Below are 21,906 nucleotides of genomic sequence, written 5' to 3'. Positions count from 1 at the left end.
CAGCCGGAGACAAATCTTTTTGGAAAGTTGAGAGCTGTCCAAAACGGGACCACACACAGTCTTTGAGCATTCAACTGCTGGGGGCAGGCAGACACACACTCACACACACTCACTCACACACTCTCACAAAATGGCGGCTTTGACAAAAATTTCCTCTACCCCAAAAGCTGCTTATGAACTTAATTACAACCTTACTTCTGAGCGCAGTTACAGTCACCTCTTGCACATCTTGTGCATGCATTTAACATGGTTTGAAAACCAAAGCTGCAAGTATGTTGGGATAAATAAAAGAATTTCTCAAGTTTGACTTGGCCACTCGCCAGGGCCCAAACAATAAACAATCCCCCTGGCTTGTTCAGTAGCATCCACCATCCTTCTCATCCTCCAATCTAACCCATCACATGTCCATCCAAACATGTTGAAAAGCACAACAGTTTCAGCATCTTACATCCAAACACACACACACTAGAATCACAGATACACTTTTCAACCTGTCAAAAACAGATACTAATGAATCAGAGTGTCTTACCTTCTACCCAGAGTTTCTCCACGTCCGTCTCCAAATTAGCTGCCCGTAAGCCCACAGCGAAAGCTCCAAAAATCATGAGGCCCACAACCAAAAACTTTCCGCAGTTCTTTTGTATGTAACAGCCCAGCCTGAATAAAAGTCTCTGGAACTTCGCTCTCAGCCATAGAGGTGCTTTCCTCCCAGTCGCCTTCCCCTACAATGAGACAAGAGTCAAAGTGTTACTGTCAATTAGAACATGAACACAGCACTTACCTGGACAGGTGAGTCCATAGGTTTAAAGAAAAAAAAGGGTTAGTGTCATAAGACAAGGAAATGGCTGATAAAGCCTGGTGCCACACACACTCCATCTGAGAAAACAATCATTAAGATGTCATTATTAGACTTCAAATATTTAATGGAAATAGGGGCTCCAGTCAAAACAATGAGACACATCCCCTTGTCTGTCTATAGTGATTGAATATACACATCTGCTGGCGACCGCCTGGAAACCACTGAAGACTCCCCAGAGTGAGAGCCACAGGTTCCATCACATCAACAACATGTGTAAATTGTAACCTTAGTAAGACACATGCAAAACATAAGATATTTTCATCCCCCCCCCCCCTTACAGGTAACCCACTCACTGCCTGATCCATTTCTGTCATTTCACTGGCCAGTGATCAAATATGAAGAAGCTGATCCGGAAAGACTGATAGTAAGTGGATGTCACATGTTTGTGCTGCGCTGCTCCAAAAAAAAAAAAAAAAAAAGGTTTGCAGCTGGACCTCCAGCGTGGACGGAGGTAAATAAAAGGAGATAGCTGTCAAGTCACCAGTAGACAGTGGGAGGCCTTTTCATAATAAGCCTCCCCTGTGTATATTTCACACACAGACGTCCTTATGCAAAAATATAGCCTACAGGGTCTTAAAATTCAGCTTTGCTTTTGTAGCAGTCCTGTAAAAACTCAGTTAAATCCCTAGAATAGGGTAATAAAGGCTCTATATGCTCCCCAGCCCACAAAAAGTAATATATTTTGGGAGTACTGTGATTTGTCATTTAAGTAGACTGACACTCTCCCACACACAGACACACACACACACACCGATCGGCGATATTAAATATCCTGAGTGCATGTAAAACCCACAAATACCACCACACACAACTCCACTCCCCGTCCAGCAGCTCGTGTGTTCCGGCCTGCAGGGGAGTGGAGGAGCCATCACAGGGGGACTCACAATATTTGTGAACGGAAGAGGGCAGCCACATGGATTTTTTTTCCTCTTTACGCGAGTCGCCCAAGTCTAGATACGGTCATACGCAAGTGTAACTCAGCCACCAAAACTTTTACGCAGCTCATAAGCAGAAAAGCGGCAGGTTGGTTGTTGGGAAACGGTCAATGGTAGTGTTGCCTGTGAGTGAAAGCTGCATGTTTTGCCTGCTCTCACACCGTTATAGGTTGAGATGTTGTATCAAAAAAACAATCGACTGATTTGAATTTACAAAACAAACGTGTTTCGCGTCCAGAAGCCGGGTGCAGAGACAGAGTCTAAATGTTGCACTAAATAAAACAAAACAACCTGCGCTTTCTACAACCTTGCCTTACCCCTGTGATCCCCTACCCAGCCCGTCCCGTTACCTAGCAGCGACTGGATATAGTTTGGCCACTTTTTACGGCGAACACAATAAAACCAAGACCACAAAGCTCCTGCCCTGTTAAGATGTGAAATAAGCACCTCCGATATTTGCTCCAAAGCAAAATCCGCATCGCAGTAACTCGGCCGCTGCAAATACTCCAAATCCAGCGGTGTGTTGCGGGTATAGTCCCCCCTGTTCCTCCGCGTTATCCTCGGCCGGTCGGGGTCTCTGTTTTCCTGCTCGGAGGGCGCATTAGCAGCCGAGGCCATGTTGCGGGGACTGCGAGATGGTTATCGTTTCCCACTTTATTGTATTTCCCCGAAAGCGTGTAGCGATATCCCAAGGCAACAAAGTTTTACTCTCGGAGACCTCACACCAGTGAAGTAGGACTTCATACTCCTGTTGGAGACGGCGAGTCAAAGTCTGCGCCTTCCATCCCAACATTTCGTGATCCGGAGGTCTCCACCGCTTTCACCGCATTCACCGTGTCTCTTAAAAAAAGTAAGTTTCTCTCAAAAAGCGAGGTGCACAAAGTGATTCCCATACACAAGTCGTCGGGTAAGTAGCCTGGATGGTCGTAGCATTCTGGGGAGATCTATGTGGTCTTCCCCTGGGCCGCGCGTCACGGCCAACTCTGAGATTCAATAGAAGAGGAGAAAAAGACCTCTCTCCATTTGGAGGCAGAGAAGGAGGAGGGGTGAAAGGGAAAAAAAAGACTCGAGATCCCGCCTCTAGGGCTGTCAGATTGCAGGACTTTCTTGCATCTGATTGGTTCCAGAAGGGCAAAAATTACTCAGCAAACACGACTATTATTAGCTGCTTAGCAACAGCTCACTAAAGTAGAGACCACCCAGGCAGAGAGACCTCATGTGTGCATCTCCAACTTCAGGGGAGGCTCGTAGAGAGCTAAACCCGCTCGGTGCGTTTGGTGTCTTGGGTTTCCACACATCGCCCTGCCGCTAGAGAGAAGCGTGTCAAGGAGAAGACCTGAAGTCTGAAGCAAGGTACACCGTCTGTGCGTCGGAGGGGCGCCGAGGAATGTCAGAACTGCAGTTTTTAACTTTGATTTTTCCCCCCCTACCTCACCACCATGATGGTAGTAGCTGAGCCTCAAATTACAGCGGTTCAAGGGGAGGTCCTACAGTTTAGTGTCGGTGTTACAGCCCCACTGTAGTATATATGTTATTCTATAAGTGTGCAAAACACATTTCATGTCCTGGTAGATATGAATTAAACAATTCTTGAAATAAACATAAACATAAACCATTTTTTGGATATGAAAGAATAAAGTTATGGTCAGAATGATAAAATACATCTAACCTGTAATAAACAGCTTGGTTGGCAGTGGTGTATAAGATGTCTCCAATCACATGTTAAAGACAACATCCAACAATGTAGGCTATAACTTGCAAAATGATCTTCTTTTGACAAAGACTGTATACACAAACAACTGGGTAAAATATAGATTACATTTTTATAAAGTCACTGTCCCTTAAAGATTTTTGATTTATGCGCAATTACGCATAGACATGTATAGTTGTCCCAAATTTATTATCCATTTTATTGATAGAGCCTGCTGTTATTCAGTTTCAAAATACCACAGTAGTGCAAGTATGTGGATCTAGTTCAAAATAAGTAACAGTAAATTTTCTCAGTATCATAGTAATATTTCACACAGACCAGCTGCAGAGAAAAATGCACAAGACGTACTTTTACGCATTACGCAGCATGCTATGTTAAACGCACTGATGTATGAAATTCAGATAGCCCAATGATCACACTGTGCATTTCATCAATATGAATATTATCAAGTAGCGTACTGCAGTAGGGAAATAGCCTTCTTTTCTCGGTGGGCTCTTAAAACGTGGAGGATTTTTTTTTTTGCACAATAACAGACAAAATAAGCGCATAGCTAAGGATTTAAAGGGTTGTCAGGTTGAAGAGATCAACTTATTCATATGTTCAAAACATCCGTTTCTCTAAATGCTATGTCCTTAACATCAAATTAACAATCAGGAAAAAAGTGAAATTAAATCTAAGATAATTGAGTAGTTCAACCACGGTCTACACTTTCCTTTGAAAAAAAATCAAACAAAATAATTTAAGCTGAACCCACACCAGACTAATATATCTATGTGAGTAGAATGAAATAAAACAGGCATAACAAAACAAAGAGATGGAGTAGTAATTAACCAGTGTAACGACTTGATGGACCAGAGTATCAACCGGCCCAGACTTCACACCTGAGGCATCAGAGCGCTCAGCAGCGGCTCGTCTGGCTGCCAGCCGCGCACTTACCATCTTCCGTCCAGGTGGGAAAAGCTTTCTGGACAAATCCGGTAGATATCCGCCCCCCATGGAGTCCGAAACGTGTCAGTTATGATGAAGATAAAAAAGAACTGCGCTACTGTTGTGAGGAGAAAAAAAGAGTCGGACGCATTGTAATCCGTCTTGGTCGCGCAGGCATCCTGCTCTGCGTCGGGAAAAAAGGTTCACACACAATTACATGGCTGTTCCTTTCTGGCCACGTGGGTGGTCCCGTTCGCTCCATAGGCAGGACCCTTTGATTGTCACGTGATTAGCCCAAAATTGTAAACAGTACCAACCCATGCACAGCAGGATCCCGTGTCTCAGTCAGTCAATGACACACACACAGTGAGAGAGAAAGAGAGAGAGTGAGCACAGAATGACATGCTTATGTGCACAGCGACATGTTTGTCATGAAAGCACACATGTGCATGCACAAGTACACGCACAAATACTTTTGTGTACTTATGTGTATGCAAACACACTCGGGGACACAGGGAGACACACACAGACTCAGATAAAAACACATTTGCATGGGTTTGAAGATGTGCACACAGCGTGCGCAGACCCTAAAAAACATGGAGGTATGCGCACACATATACTAGCATGCAAAAATATCAGTCACTCACACATGACACTCAAAACATGTCGCATTCATTTAATATTAAGTGATGGTTGCTGAAAACTCAAAGCCCTGGACTGACTGCTGGTGACAATCAAAAAGACATTTTTTTTGCTCAAATTATCATCCAAAAAGTTTATTTTTCTGATTCTTTTTCTTTGGCCCGAAGCCTAAATCACAAGATTTAACTGTACTCTTTTGTTTGTAATGACCCCACCTCATTTAAAAGATGTTTTTCTTTAAGAAAAAGCTAGGATGGTGTCTGGTTAATGCTAAGATCTTTGATCTAAACAGGGTTATCTATTCAGTCTAATCAACGTTTTGATCTTTCTTCAGAATCAGTAGGAGGGTAAGATGCAGAATAGACCACCATGCTGACTGTAATAATAATATCATTTCAGTGGCATCAGATATCCCTGGTGTGGTATCGGAGTGGGAAAAAGCATCTAAGGGGGAACAAAGTTAGGCTACGATGCCCCCTAATGCCCCTGAATAGAACCAGACCTGTCTCAGTGGAACATGCTCCTATAGCAAGCAGGACTCATAACTGCCACACCATATCTGTGCTAGACATGTTCACGTTGTTATCACGGCGGTAACACTGTAGGACTCCATCAAAGTGCCGTAGGTGATAGTGGAAAATGGTCCTTCCCTTCTAATACTGTAGTGTAGAGGCTGTAAAGATATGCCAGTAAAAATGCTCTGGGAGATTATATTGCAAGCATCTGTGTGAACTAATTAAATACGTATGCACATAAGATGCCAAAACAGCCTCGACCAAACATGAGTATATTTTCTTCTTTTTTTAAATTAACCATCATGTACTAATGTGGATCAGATGGACTAATTGTGCATTTAGGAATTATACCATATAGGGAGGAATTGATTCCAAATCAGCTTCTTTTAATTTTGTGACTACAGGCGATAGTTTGGATTTTAGGCTTATGTGAACAATGAGGGCTGAGTCTATTCAGGCCTGTAAGCTACTGCCCTGTAAATAAAGGGGCAAGTTGTAGCTGCCCTTTACGCATGTGTGTCATAGCTGTATTCATGTTTTTTTTAATATACTTTTTGGGTATTTTATGCCTTTTCTGGAGAGCTGACACGAAATGAGGGGAGTGAGGGGGATAACCTGCAAAGAAGGTCCCCGACCACACTTGAACCAGGTATGTTACGATTACAGTGTCTGCACCTTAAACCCCAGGCCACCAGGGCATTCTTGTATTAACGTTTTATGGTTAAAAATATGTATTTTACATAAAACAGGAACACAAGTGATAACTGTAATAATTTAAATTTATTGTATTACGCAAACTATGCCAAAGTACACTGGTCCACTACTTATTTACTGCGAATCTATCCTTTAAAGGGCCACCCAATAAACCATTGATTTAATGAACCCATTACCTTTTTTTCACACTACCTTCTTGGAAATCTTTTTTTTCCATTTGATCTCCACTATTGGCAAAGGTCTAAAGGTAGCTACATCTAAGTCAGATGTTTGCTCCATCCAACATTTTCATAATTTGAGTCATGGACATTGAGGCCTTAAGGAGCTGCTAGCTGGGCTTGAGGCTTTTAGTGACACTTAAACATTAGAAAATGTTTTTAAATTTGCTTTTAGAATCCAACTTCTTAGTTGTTGTTACATGGCTGCTTGGATCCTGGTGATTAATGTCTGCCTTTCCTTGATGGTTCATATTTATTCAGTCCTCTTCCAGATCCACATGGATTCCTTAATGAGGACAGGAGATGAAGTATTCATTTAGGAGATGGAGGAATTGGGCATTGATCCCGGTATGACTTCATCAACCAATCACCTTCTTTGACCCCTGGCAGGGCCCTTCGCACCCCTTGAGGCTGGTGGCTGGCTGGTGGCCATGGGAAAAGCGGAAAAACCTTGTTTAGTGCATGTGCTTATTTATGATTTGCAGGTGGATTACAGTTCAAAGCAGAAGTGTGCCAACACATTGATATCCTTAAGTCACAATCTGTGTCTCCTTTTAGGTAGGTTCATTATTATTTGCCTTGATGTGTCATTGATCTAATGATTTAATTTCTAATCTCTTTCAATGCCAATTCCTTGAGAAACCATCAACCTCAAACTTTAAATTCTCATTTTGAAAATATATTTTAACTGCTACAAAACAAAGACTTTTATCTGTAGCCACAGTGAACAGCAACAGTGTTTAACCATGTATAATTGCAAAAAGATAAAGCATGTTCTCCAAAATCAGCACGCTTCCTAGTTGAGTAGTTATGAATGGAAATGATGTTGCAGCTGTGTTTGCCAGCCATCATAAGGCTAGATGGAGGAGTGGTGCAGCATGACCAGGCAGCCACTCTTATTTAAAGAGAAAAAAAAACAGCAGAAAGAGAGAGTGAGAGAATGCAAACAAAGCACACCTCTTTATTGAAAACAAATGCACTCAAGATCCCAATTAAGTAAGAATGTCCTCTCTCTCTCCCACTTTCTGTCTCTCCTTCATTCCAAAGGGGTTCTTGGTGATTAAAAGATCATGTGATGTGTTCCATTCATTGAGAGATGCAGACAGTCTACATGTGGCTTTAGTCGCACAGTACTGATGGTAAGAAATATGCATTACACTGCCTTGTCTTCCCACTTTTGTGACTATCCTGTACCTTATGGAAGATTTAAAATGCCCAAAGAAAAACAAATCAAACAAGAAAATACAATACAGTAACATACAATAAATGAATACATAAAAAGAAAATAACATATTACATATTTCTTTTATTTAACGTCATTTATTTGTATGATTTGTTTTCATTTAAATCTTCCATAGTTTCTTATTATGGGTGATTTGCTAAGATGATTGTTAAATATAGGAGAAACTGGGTGTAAAGGTGTCACACAATTTGAATATTAAATGATAACTTAAATGTATTCATAGTGGTTGTAGTTTTCTTAGTTTTGCCCAGAATTTGATAATTCAATCCCGATACTCACCTTAAAGTAATAATCTTGAAGATTTTCATTTCAATAAATGTCTGTTAAGTCACTATCTATTGCCAAATAAGGTAACACAATGGTAATTGAGCCTATGGCCCACTGATGAAAGCCCTTGCATTTGCAGTATTATGATTATTGGAACTGGGTGTCAGTGGCGACATTCCCGGCAAAAAATTCAAAGGTGGTACACAGTTAGTGACACATTTTCCATCACCCAGCAGTGGTTGGTCCACCAGAGAGGGTAAGCAAAGCTAACGCAACAGACTTGCTAGCATTTACCCTCTTCAACTCATTTGTGTGTGAAGCAGTGTACTGTTTTTTCCAGTCTCTGCTGGCGTGAAGTCACACAGGCGACACTGTTTGGATCTCTTGGAGTGAGGTCGAGTGAGGCCTAAAAACACACCTGCACCACTTATCTCCATGGGTGGTGCCAAAGAGAACGAAACGGAAATCTTTGAGATTGCTACTTTAAAGCTGAAATTATACTTTCCGTGTCCGTGAGAGTCTGTGAGGGTCCGCGTGATGTAAATTTGGTCATCAGAGGGTGTATGCATAGGCTATGTACAGACAGCCGTGTACCTCCAATTTGCTGTGACCGCACGGACTTGTCTGCATCGGTCCGCGTGGTCACAACGCTGTCTTCCTGTAGATGCCAATCTACTGCGCATGTGTGGAACGCGTCCTCCAAGCGGACTCCAGAAGGTAGTATAAACAGAACAACTACGTGTCTGTGGTTTCGTAGCTGTCTGTGTACACATGGTGAGATTTGGGGCCCTCGCAGTATTGCTAAAAAGGACAAGAAACATTGAGGTTTTATATAAACCTCTAGGTTGGCCAAATGTCTTTGGAAGAGAAAACAAAAAATAAATTATTACCCAAACTGTCCTTAGTAAACATCAACAAATGACAACTTCCTGGTTCACTGTTGACCTACAGGATTTACCGAAGCCTCACAAAAGTTCAATCAGAGGACTTTCTTCATGCTTACAGTTATACTGATTTAGATTTTTCTCCTTTACCAATTCCAACTCTAATCACATGACTGAGGGTGTTCACACTGTCACGTCAATCAGATTTTTCCAATCACCTGTCAGCCAATCACATTGTTGATGTCAAACTTTAAACACTGTTCTTTCGTATCAGATTGACCCATTTCCAACCCATTCACCTCCAGTTTCATAAGAATCAGTTGTCCAAAAGGTCCTTCCTCTGAGCTTATATGGAATCCCACTCCGCATCATGTCTATCCAGATTCTCAGCCATTGTTCTTCACTCTTTCATTACAACCAGTGTATATACTCGGGACACGGGGGAGGAGGGGATTCCTCTACCACTGTTGATATGAGTATAGCTGTGTATTATGACATCACAGTTGGGTCTAATCACCAAAGACTCCTCACATATCTCTTTAACTTTTTCCTGTATTGCACAGTTTTCCTGTGGAAACATTTAAGATGCACTCATTCTATGTTTTACCTCAAAATGAAATGCTTTAGAGAATCTGGCTAGACGGCTGGCTTGTTTAGAACATGCTACAACTTTATTGTAGCAATGTTGCATTGTTCCCAGATCTCAGCAATTATTATAGTGAGTACAATATAATTATAACTCACAGAAATGATTGCTAGAAGTACAAAAAAGTAAGAGCCGAGTTGTAATGAACCAGAATTATCCTTTAAGGTGTGTGTCTGTTTATGAGGCAGCACATTCATATAATCACAAGAAAATCTCCATCTGAGTGCACCTCCACGGTATCCCCCTTTGTAAGCCACATACAGGTACCATTTCCAATATTTCTGCCAAGTCATAAAACTATCCCCTCCTCCTCAATCTTGACCCAGCTGTTGGCTCCCCTTGGTCCATCATGGCTGCCTGTGAAGCAGTAGGGACTGAGCATGCAAGGGGAGTGCCTGCTGGGATGTTTATGTTCCAGCTCAAGGTTGTCTTCAATCATACACAGAGCTGTTTGACAGCTTGCAGCACCGCCTGGCCTCTGTTTACGTCTCCCAATTTCCGACTGGCTTTGTGTGCACAATCAGAGCAGCTCAGAGGGGATCCAAGAGGGCAATTCCACCTTTCTCCAACCAGCAGCAAGACTCTCAGTCTTGCTGCTAGTGGACCAAAGGCATCATAACATGATGCAGTAATGCTTTCTGGCTTAATCAGAGTAGGTAAACAGTCCAGTGAAAAAAGCAGCCTGCAGTCATTTACAAAACATGTTTGAAGTTATTTTAGTTGATTTTGTGTGAAAACTGTTCAGTTCAGTACACAAATCCATGGAAATTATATTCTTACAGCAAAGAAACGCAGATATATTGAGAGTAAGTACTCAGTATTTTAAGTAGCAGTTAAAGGATTTGATTTTTCAGGGCTTCAGATATGTGTGTGTGTATGTGTATGTTTCATATGATATATTGTAACATATTTGTGATATATATATATATATATACCTTGTGGCCATGTTTCACAAAAAAAGTAAGTTGGCAGTGTAAGTGAAAATGGAGAGATGAGGGGAAAAGTTGGCTGGAAAGGTTATGGATAAATATTAATTTTGATTTGAGGGCATTTGAGCACTTTTAAGTCCTATTAGTCTCAATTGGACTCTGTGTAGCTGTCCACTTCTCTGTTTGGCCGATATTTACTTTGAGATCTGGGATAGACAATGTTGGAACTGGTTGATATTTAGACAAGGCAGTGGTCTGTTCTGCAGAACTGGCCTGAGAAGATGTAATTTTTGGAAGTGAGTTCAGCCTCCAACGTTAACAGGAAACGTGTGCTGCTCTGAATGTATACACATGGCCTCAACAAATAAGCAGTATAATACAATATCAACGCTGTGGCTCCACAGTAAGACAGGCGAAAAGAAAGAGAGTCAGAAAACCTGAAAGAGGCAAAGAGAGTGGTCAAGCAGATGGAGCTGAAAATTTAACCAATTCCTTTTCATAAATTCTTATAAAAGTTTTTAAAAAAATGAAAATTTGACTCAGACATAAACTCACAAACAAATATATTTGTTATATCTGCAGTGTTGTACAGTTTGATAGCACACGCTCACCTAGGGAGAAGGTTTGCTTACTTCCATTTGAACTGAGGTGGGTCTCTGTGGGAGGCCCACTGGAAAAAGTGACACATTTAAAGGTAAGAACCTCATAAGCTGTCCAGACCTCTGTTTACTCACCCAGACCTCCTGTTCAGTTGATTCTTAACAACAGCGGGAACTGTTACCTGTCTCAATGGAATTCAAGCCCATAAACAAGCAGCATCAAACATCATTAAGAGAAATTATTCTAACAGCACAGAGAACAGACCCATACTCCTGTAATGAATAAACAAAGTATCTACCACATCATAATAATGTTCCACATTAACTGTCATTTATCATAACTTTCTTACAAACAAAGCTGTAGTCTGGTGCGTGAAAAAGGAACCGTCTCTTTTCATGGGTGGATGTTTGCATTTTTGGAGTAAGACCTGTATTAATGGGGATGAAATGGCATTAAGTGCTGTTTGGAATACCAGACCTATTCTGAGGTGTGCCTAATAGCGCAATAAACCTATAATCACAGGATTTTGTGCCTGTTCAAACGTTTGTCTGATGAAAATGAGGTGCACGTTGAAATTAAAATTCCATCCCCAGTAAAAGTGATACTTTGAATCCCTCAATACATAAAAAAAGCTCCATGAGATTATTATTTAAAACGATATAAACACCTTTAAAAAAGCTGCCTTATTTGTATTTAACAAAGTCCTTTGAAACTAACCCCAAAACCCTGAATAAAAGTGTAACAAATGAAAATCACATTTTCTTCACCAAGACACAAGAAAATACACAGTGGACTAAATCAGACAGATGGACATAAACACTCTCATTCATTACAGAGATGTAATATGTTTTAATTATGATGCCTTTTCATCAGTTGTGATGGAATTTGGGCATCCTGACAGTATGACATTATTATGTGCTGGAAAATGCACTTTTGTGCGGCCACAGTGGACTCTGGATTTGTGGGTTGTTTTGACCATCTCCTGACATTACAAACAAAAGCTAACGAGGACACATCAGCCTTGAAATAATGGAACTTGGATCAGATTTTGTTTTATAAATTGTTGCTCCCTGGTTGAAATATTTAAATACAAAAGGGGAACATTAATTTTCACAGTTATGGCTCTTCTCCAAGTAATGTTTGGGCCTCATATTCACAAGTGTTGTGCATCTTTATAACTCCCTAATGGAGTAGAGGAAAAACAGGGAATGAATAAGTTAGTGGGTGAAACAGAAGAGAAGGAGGGTGGCGAAGAGAAGGATTCATTAATTTCAATATCACTTGATGTGTTGACAGCACCTGCAGCCAAACCGCTGCGTTTACATCAATTCTCCTCTGGCTCATCAATGTACCGTCACAGTCATCATCTGCTTGTTTTCCCCACAGTACAATGAGGTCATAGCTTAAGTGGCCAATTAACCCAAACACAGCTCAATCTGGGGCATCTCCAGAGATAGCAAGAGCGGGATGACAAATGGAATTTATGGTTGGTTTACAGGACATACTGTAAGTGAATGGAGGATTGTGAAGCTTACCTAGCAATACCCCTGTCATCTCACTATCACACCTACATTTCTGTGTGTGTGTGACTGTCTGCATTTCTGATTCACGTCTGCAGGTGTCTGGGCTTTTTTGGTTAAACGTCTGGTGGGCTTACTGTGAGGTCTGACTTGAGCAGCGGAACATAGCTGTCATAATTACCCACGCCTGTATCTTTCAGCTAAAATCCCTGTTTTCTAATTACCGCCTGCTAACAATCTTCTTGCCTAATTTAGGCTTGTTGGTCAAGATATGTGCACCCACTGCACTCGCTCTCTCCCAGTCCAGCCAAAATTGTTAGTGGTGAATATTCAACCATAATCTCTGCTGAAAACTCGAAACAACTACGCATTGGGCCACAGTATCGCAGATGATGTGCAACAGGGTTTCTCTGTTGTTCAGAAAGAGGAAGAGGGGACCATTTCTTAGCCAGGTGTGCATGAATGTGGAAACAGGTGATAGAGATAAAATGAGATTAAAGAAGGGGAAGAAGTGGTGACAGTGAGAAAGTCAGTAGAAGAGAGAGACTGACTTGATATTTCCAAATGGGATGGTTGAATGTAAACACAGCTGGATGTAATAGAAGAGCATTGGCTGCATTTTAATTATTGCTTTGACTTTCCATAGACTGCCAAGGACTATTGTGTATACACAGAATGTACCGTTGACAGCTTATCTGAATCCAGCCTCGCTTTTCACAGAGAAGGTGCTAGCTCAGAAGTCTTGGCAATGCAGAGAAATGTGTCTGCTGAATTCAAAAGCGGCATTGTTTGAGATTTTCGAGGTGAAGTCAAGTGTGATGTAATTGGTGCCGGGTACATGTCTTTCCAACATATCATTTCATGATATGCTGGAAAAATAATGAGAAGAGACTGATTATGATTTGAAGGATGAAAAGGTTAGATCTCAGATAATAGCAGATATAATAGCTGATTGTTGAAATAAAAGAATGAAATTGTCTTTTAATGATGTGGTTAGTGTTTTTAGGTTCAAGTTTGGCTGGGGGCATCAGACGAACACACACAAACACAGCACATTCATCCGTCACCATCTGTCACCACCATGCTGGTGCGAAGCAAAGCAATGTCAATTGAATGAATAATAATATGATAATGAAATGAAACAAAGTCACTTGTGTTTGTATACCGAACAGTTCTTTTAAACACACTTACAAATCTTTGTGGATAATGGAAGACTGAAAAGTGTTCCCGGTTTTATCTGTAGTTACAAAACATGCAGACTCAGAAACACTTCAGAAAGTACAGTTTAGGAACTTTAATTACTTCATTCAAATGAAAAATGTTGCAGCTTTCATTTCTGTCCTCATATCATAACATTTTGATGAAAAAGTGGAGACGCCCTGATCCTGATACACACTGTGGAACCCTAGGCCTATGTGTAAACAAGCTTTAAAGACACAAAAACCCAAGAATATTCTGTTTGGTGAAATCCAACCAAGACGAATGGTTTCCCTCAAACATTTGGACATAAATGTCATGTCCAAATGTCATGAAGTCATTTGGAAAAAAAAAAAACAAACAAAAAACAAAAAACAGAAATTAGCTGATGTGTGGGTCTGGATTGAGCTGTAAACTAAATAGAACTATGTGTGTGTATACATTCTTGCATCTGTATGTGTATATGCATGTGTGGTCATGTAACAACATAAATCGCCTTTGGACTAATAGTAACATTCATCAAAAAAATGTAGCCCAATACACATGACAAAATTTCCATGGGTTTTGTTCAAGGGCTTGAGTCAAAGAAACAGATAATCAGTCATAAACCCAGAATAATATGGTTGTACTTCAATACCTCAGAGCTCTTGCTAATAATTAAGAACCAACCCTTAAAATAGCCTGATTTTTGAATGGAGATTGGCGACGCACCCATTTATCCATTCATCTTATGAATGATGGTGTGTGATATGGTATGACCACATAACCACAATGTCCACGGCTCAACTCCCAGCCAGCATCATGTCTTTACCCCCCCTGTCTCTCTCTCCCTATATTGTCTCTCTACACTGTTTGTCAAATAATGGCAAAAAAGACAGAAAAAATGATCATAAAAAAAAAAAAAAAACAGAATTGTGGCATCATTTCAGTGTCACCTAATGGGAATTAGTGGCATTGTCATTTTTCTGGCTTCCCTTTTTGCACAGAGTGGATACCTGTTAAGTCTGTGTTTTTATCTCAGGTTGTGAGGTGTGTCATTGGCAGGTTAAATTCACAATTTTTCTACTGTTTTGCATCAGAATAATAAACACTGTTTCTCATTAAACCTGGCATAAATGCTCAGATGGCTATTTTTGGCAAGACGCTAGGTTGATGAAAGAAAAAAGAAAAAATCATGCTTATTCCCAGAATCAACAGTTAGTTATACTGTATAAAGTTACTCAATTGTTCTCAGACACACACATGCACTCTAAAGAGAGGGGGAAAGAAAGGCACATCCGTTTTGAAGGCAAGGTCTTCCAGTAACTATCAGTGACTGGATGAATGAAGTGGCCTCGCTCCGTCCTTGTTTTGAGTGGTCATTCCAAACAAGGTCATGCGTGACTTTAAAGGAAATGCAGAAGGTCTAATCACACACTCAAAACCCGTACCCCCTCCAGCACACACACACACACACAGACACCGAGTCACACAACACAGACCAATGATCAAAAGTGTACTGATGTCTCCACCTGCCCAAGGAGATACACACACGCTTTAAAAACAAAACATATTTGCACACACACAGTTTTACGTGCCTGACATACCACAGAATCACTCACACAAATACATGAGTCGCTCAAACTGTCCACCACTGACAATTGATCAGAGACTTCCCTCACGCATATTTCAAACACACACATTCTGACTCCCTCATGACTCCGTTGACCTTTGACCTGAGGTGAAGGGGGTTGTTGTCTTGATGGTGTGGGTTCATTCTCTGTGTGTGAGGTCATTTCCTGCCGGAGTGACTGTGAGGGGTGAAAGGGGCCATATTGGTTGACAAATGGGGGGCACAGTGAGGGGGGGGCTGACAATATAGGATTAACCCAGCAAGGCAACACAGTATTTTGATTTTGTAAGAAAGATATAAATATGCATAAACTCCTATTCATAAATCTCTATAAATCTCTAGGGTATCACCACATGTCATCAAATTTAAACACAGAAATTGAGAAATACATACATATATAAAACTTTTAAGAGGTATACCACTTAGTGTAGATGACTAAAGTACAAACATAGAAAGTTCAGCTTGATTTTATCAACTTGTCTCCTCTCTGCCTCCTTACTGGTGAAATGACCTTAAACTCAGGAATTTGTGTCTCTCTGTCCTCTTGGGAGTAGATGATATTATGGGAAATAGTGTCATCTCCACTTTTAACTGTCACTCAGAGATTTCTGGAGCACTTTTTCTCCCGAGTAAACAAGAGATATGAGCAGGCTAACACAAGCATCCCTTTTGCTGCACTGATGCCATGAGCCGTGGCCCTGAGCGACATTTTCTAACAAACAGAACCTCTTATACGACTGAACCAAAATGCTCTTTGTTTGCACTTTATGTCAGAGCGAGAGCCTGTGTATATAGATCCGAGGAAGAGAAAAAAAAAAGCAAGAAAATGAGGAATCTGCTTTGAGCTGCGTTTGTAAACAAGACAAACATAATCAGCATCTCGAGAGCCACATCTGGCTCTGGTCGAGCAGAGCCTGGACTCTGATTGAGGGGCCCGGCAGGCTCCATTGTTTCCTCAGAGTTGTTTTGTAGCATGTCACAGGAGAAAAACAAAACGGATGGTATGTAAAACATTGCCATTCTGTGGAACAAAGACTTAAACACAAAAACCGTCATCAGCTGTCCAAAGGCCACGTTAAAACATCATTATCATGTTCATATTACAGTCCATATGTAATGTTTAATAACGTGCCTGTGGATATTGGCAAAGACGGATTCGTAGTTTCAATTTCCTGCACTCACAGATATGTGTATCAGGTTTATTGTTTTCCTGGCGGTTTGATTTGTAGACCATTATGGTAATGTCAAAGATTTAAGCAGTTATAAAGATTTAAAAAAAAAAAAAAAAAAAGCAAAGATGAGTCGATTATTTAGAGTACATTTGACATCAGATCACAATATAAAAATGACCATAGTATAAGATATGCTGACCAGAGTGTTCTTTTAATCTCTAAGACCAATCACATTCATCCACAATGCAAGCATTTGTGGACTGTCGCAGTAAATTACTTTTAGATTTTAATGTTTAAAGAAATTATCATCTCACCAAAACACATTGTCTGTGTTGTCACCAAACGGACAGTTTCCCAACAATTATTCATTGGCATAACTTTTGGAGTATAGACAAGAGAATATTGATGAATGTTTTTTTTTTATTTTAATTTTGAATATTTTAATTTTTCACTTGCTGGTCACTTTGAATGACAAGAATTAAATTCAAGGTGTCACTAATCTCTCTAAAATGATGGCAAAGCTGGCAAAACACAGAGATCTCTTACACCGCTTAATATTAAACTGAGTTAAAAAAAAAAAAAAGAAAAAGGGCAAATGCAGTTATCAATGACCGCACACATGTTCTTTATGACTACTTTAAACTAATGCCATCAGGAACATGCTTTAGACTGCCTGTACTGTATATAAAACAAACAGAAGAAAGTTTCCAGAAGCCGTATGACTTGTGAACAGCCGAGGCAAAAGAGACAGTCAGTTTACACTGTGTATAAATTGTTAAAAGCCGTTAGCTCTTTTTGACATAGTTCTGTGGTGCTGGATGCTGGAGGCCAGTTATGGATTATTAGTCAGTGCCATTATCCCTGGTGTGTTTAAAAACTTTGATCTTTATCATATTTTGTATTTTTAGATTGTCACGTGTGAATTAATTGTGTTTTTATGTTTGCAAACCTACTCGCCTAAGATTGCCCCGTAAAAGACTAATGAAGTATTTTAAATTGAATTTAATTAAGGGGGAGTAACACAATGCGAATCAGTGATGTCAATTCATTTGTCCAACAGTGGAATCACTTAGAGTTTCATGCATCTGTTGAGAAACATGCATACTGTGTAGTAACATGTTTGTACAATCAGTCATGGTGAGACAGGAGTAACTTTTACTGTCTTCTGTTATTTTCAGAAGCATGGTTGTACAAAAACCCGCCACCACGCCCTTTTAAAGAGAAATGAAGCAGAACAGAACCAGTATTTAAACTTTTTACAATAAAAGACCTAGCAAATGTGTGACTTGTATTTAGCAGACAGTGTGAAGTCACAGCATATATGCAGAGCACAGTTATAGCTCTCCAGAACTGTGTGTAAAAGCCATTGTGCTGCAAGAAGAGAGCCCCAAACATGCCCCAGGGGAACCCTCCTTTTCTTCTTTTTATAGGAAAGGCCTTAATTCATGGAGACAAACCGAGCCATCATTATATTTAACAGAGTATCATAAACATTCCTGCCTGCTGGATGTAAATGGTAAATGTGTCTGGTTAGATGGACGGGTGGGTAAACACAGGGACATGACCTTACAACACACATACACATGGGTCTCCCACGCAGACACACCTGTATGAATCATAGTCATAGGTGGGAATGTACCTTAGGCTATGACCTAGCCTTGTAAAACAACACTCTCTGTTTATCTATGATGATTTGTTCAAAACACAACCATAGTGGTACAGTATTTGGCACAGCATGAGTCAGGTAACTGACTTCATCTTGTCTGACTGATATTTCATAATCAAGAAGTCAAGTTCAGGATCATTTCAAGATTGACTGAGTCCAAATGGGCTCAAGATTGTGTTAAGACCAAGACCAACATGAATCCAGTTCTCTCTCCATGAGGTCTGAATTAGGATTTAACCAACACCCATTCAATATTCATTAATGTCATTTGAGACTCAAATAAAATATTACCTCAATATTTGGATTTACATGTAGGATCAGGAAAACAGTTGTGGTGTAGTCTATTTTAAAGCAGTGGTAGTGGGCAGACTGTAAATGACATTACTCTAAATTACATACTTTAAAAAGTTAGAAAATAACAGTAAATCACACACTTAGATAGTTTAGCTCAGTGGTTAAGGACATATTTCCACAAGCCATTCTTGCATTTTAACTGTCCATGAAACCTACAGGCTACAGCAGCTTAGTGGTCTGCAATTTCAAAAGTCTGCTCCCCATTTAATACAACAGCACAATGTACTACAATCTAATAAATTACCTTAGACTTGAATCAAAACTTTTCTGACACGGTGTGAACAAAATTGAATATTACAGGATTTATTGCAGTGCTTTTTTGCTGGACTAAATTAGTTACAGGTGTACCTAATAAACTGGTAACTGTTACCACAGAACTGTCACCTAGTGAGATGATGTTGCCAATGTTTAAGAGCTAGTTGAGTGAACAACAGCACCCATGCAAATCAACTCACTGACCCATCACTACCCTGTACATCTCCATGGTTTACTGCAGTAAAGGTGAGGCCCTGCAGGAGCTTGTGTGTGTGTGTGTGTGTGTGTGTGTGTGTGTGTGTATAACTTCGATATGTGTTTTCAACAAGAGCATGTGTGGATGTTTATGTTTGTCACAGAATGGCACAGCATCCATAGCTCTTTTAACATTCCAGACAGCCACTTCGTAGTCGCTCTCTTCTCCTTTTAGCAAATACTGGCTTAACCAACTAAAGGGAAGTCACAAAAATGATCATTTTCTAAAACACATTTTGTGCACAGCTCCTGCAAACAAAACCTCATCATCAGGTCTATATACTTGCGGGAATTGGAGGGAAAAGAGGAAGGCTGAAGGCTTGGTTTTGGATTGAAAAATAAATAGAGCATGTGTGGTATAAAAAAGTAGGCTTTGTCTGAAGGGAAGGGGAAATTGAAGGGTATTGACCCAGAGCATTTGTACAAGTGTGTGTGTAGTCATTCTGGTGTCTTTTCCTCTGGTGGGTGTATGTGTGCCTGTTTCTTTGCAGCTTTGTGTGTCTTTGAGGCAGATTGACTAATGAAGCTGATTATTTTTAGCTGTCAGACAGGACATCCTGCTTGCTCTAAGGGCCATGTGGGCTGCTGCTGATGACCTCAACACATGCTGCAATTCTTAAGAAAAATTCTAACTTAATAAACACTTCATGCAAGGTCTGGCTGCAGATGCATGTCAACTTAATGTGTTTCAATCCACCCACTGTTGAAAGAGGCTGATATATGCAATATAGAATACATGTATATGGTAAATGATCTGTAAGTGTTGCAAGTGCATTCATCTGACTATGAAACCAAACCATTAGAAATACAGTCATTTGTGAACATTTGAAGCTATAGAAAATGTCCAAGGAAACTAAAGTAATACTTCAGGTGCACCACTAACACCAGAAATACTGTGGTAAAACAGATGCCAAATAAGAAATTTTCCTTCCTGAATTCTGCAAATTTTGGGACATATTATCTTCTCCATTTTACAGACTGACAGCACAAATAAGAAATATAACCCAAATCCTTCACACATGAATAAAGCTATTATATCGGTTCAACCAAAACTACAGAAAGACCTAACACAACCCTCCAGCTGCCACCCTCTGTTGATGAAAGACACTCGCTTCAAAATTATTGCTCAGGCCCTGCTGACCACTTTAGAAAGAGTCACTCCTATTTAAATGTATTCCAATCAGACAGATTTTATCTAGAGAACGTATGCATCTCATAATGCTCAGAGAATATTTCATCTTTTTTCTTCGATAACAGACTCAGACCAAGACAATAATCACATTAATGATTGCTGAGCCATTTCAGCATTGGATAAGAATCAGGTCAGGTCACATAGGTTATTTTCTATGTTAGCAGAAGCACTCTCTCTAAGCAATACAACTAAAAATTAAAAGGAATTCATATCACAAGTTCATAGCATTAAAAATTACTTTTATGCAGATGACTTCTTTCTATACTTGCAAGATCATCTCAGATCCTCTTACATCAAGAAAACAACTCAACAATTAAATAATAATAATAATGAAATAATAATAATTGTTTATTCATTAGATTCACTAACCTGTGTTTGATTCTTCTGCAATTGATAGTAAAAAGTTTTTAATTTTGTCATATTAACAACTAATGCACTATGCCTGGATTTTATTTGGGGGAGGGGGGTATGAATGTATCTATTTTCAAAGAAGGCTTAAAATAAGAGTTAAGCTTAATGATCCTAAATGCTCAATAATGCTGTAATCTACTCTTGAAGTGGTTTGTGTGAGTGTGCATGTGTATGTGTGTGTGTGTGTGTGTGTGTGTGTGTGTGTGTGTGTGTGTGTGTGTGTGTGTGTGTGTATTGTGTATGCATGCTGACATCTGTTCCACTCTAGGTTGAAGGTGGAAAAACCTCTGCTTCAACCCCAACAGATGACTGATGGAGTCCAATCAGAGTCATTTATTTGAAGAAAGGTATATGGGTCTCTGTATTTGGGGCACACAGCAGTGGACTCATATGTAACCCTGCCTGTTCAAGACCAGACTTCCCCATTCCTTGGCTCTGCAGTCCCCTACACTGAGACACACCCCACATTTCACTGGTGGGGCACAAAATGTCTCTGGAAATGGTTTCAGGGTTTGAGGCCTCACTGAGTGTTGATTTTAATTGAGCACAAATATGTGTGTCTTTGATGTAAATGGGTGTGCACTCCGTTTGGGTTTGTGAGCCAGTATGTATGTGTGAATGTGTGTGTATTTCTACAAATGTTGTAGCTTTCTATCCAACAGTGTCATCGTCACATTAGGATTATGTACTCCAGCTCTCTCCTAACCTGCATGCTGTTAAATAATGTATTAAACAGTTCATTGATATATTAATCTGTGACAGAAAATGTTCATTGTAGTGTTGTTGCAGATTAATTACAAAGTTGCAAGATACACTGGTGAAAGCTTCACTTACTGATTGATAATAACAAGACTTTCCCAAAGGTAAATCATGAAAAAATCAGTGCATTTTGTAAGCACAGATCATATAATAGACAATAGTTATACTATGGAACCACTTCATTAACAACATTGTAAACAATGCAATATATAATTGTATAAATCATACAATTCTGCTTTTAGAAGTATTCACTCACGGTTTTGCTCAACACACACCGCCCCAGGTGCAAAAGTGTTTTGAAAATCTTATGACAATATATGTCAGAGAGAAAACTTAGCCTTCATTCTCATTGGATGATGGCCAGTAGGTATACTCTTTGGGGAGCTATCTGATATATTTGCAAATAACATGGTAATCTCCCCA

At 40.0% G+C, this 21,906-nt stretch overlaps 1 protein-coding gene across 2 annotated transcripts in view; it reads right to left on the bottom strand.

The window, feature by feature from the left end:
- The window catches only part of ptch1 (patched 1), a 57,305-nt gene extending 52,674 nt beyond the window's left edge, over nucleotides 1-4,631 (bottom strand). The window contains exons 1-2 of one of the 2 annotated variants that reach the window (XM_042422054.1): nucleotides 4,442-4,631; nucleotides 530-722 (exon numbers count right to left, since the gene is read on the bottom strand). In XM_042422054.1, coding sequence (XP_042277988.1) covers nucleotides 530-722; nucleotides 4,442-4,501 — 253 coding nt within the window. In that variant the 5' untranslated portion in view covers nucleotides 4,502-4,631. Of the gene's footprint in view, nucleotides 1-529; nucleotides 723-2,241; nucleotides 2,875-4,441 lie in introns of those variants that run through there. The other variant, XM_042422053.1, reaches the window with a different exon arrangement.
- Nucleotides 4,632-21,906: the final 17,275 nt, after the last annotated feature.

The sequence above is a fragment of the Thunnus maccoyii genome, chromosome 9 (genome assembly GCF_910596095.1).
Source record: "Thunnus maccoyii chromosome 9, fThuMac1.1, whole genome shotgun sequence".
NCBI classification, from domain to species: domain Eukaryota; kingdom Metazoa; phylum Chordata; class Actinopteri; order Scombriformes; family Scombridae; genus Thunnus; species Thunnus maccoyii.
This window is presented reverse-complemented; position numbering and strand designations above follow the sequence as displayed.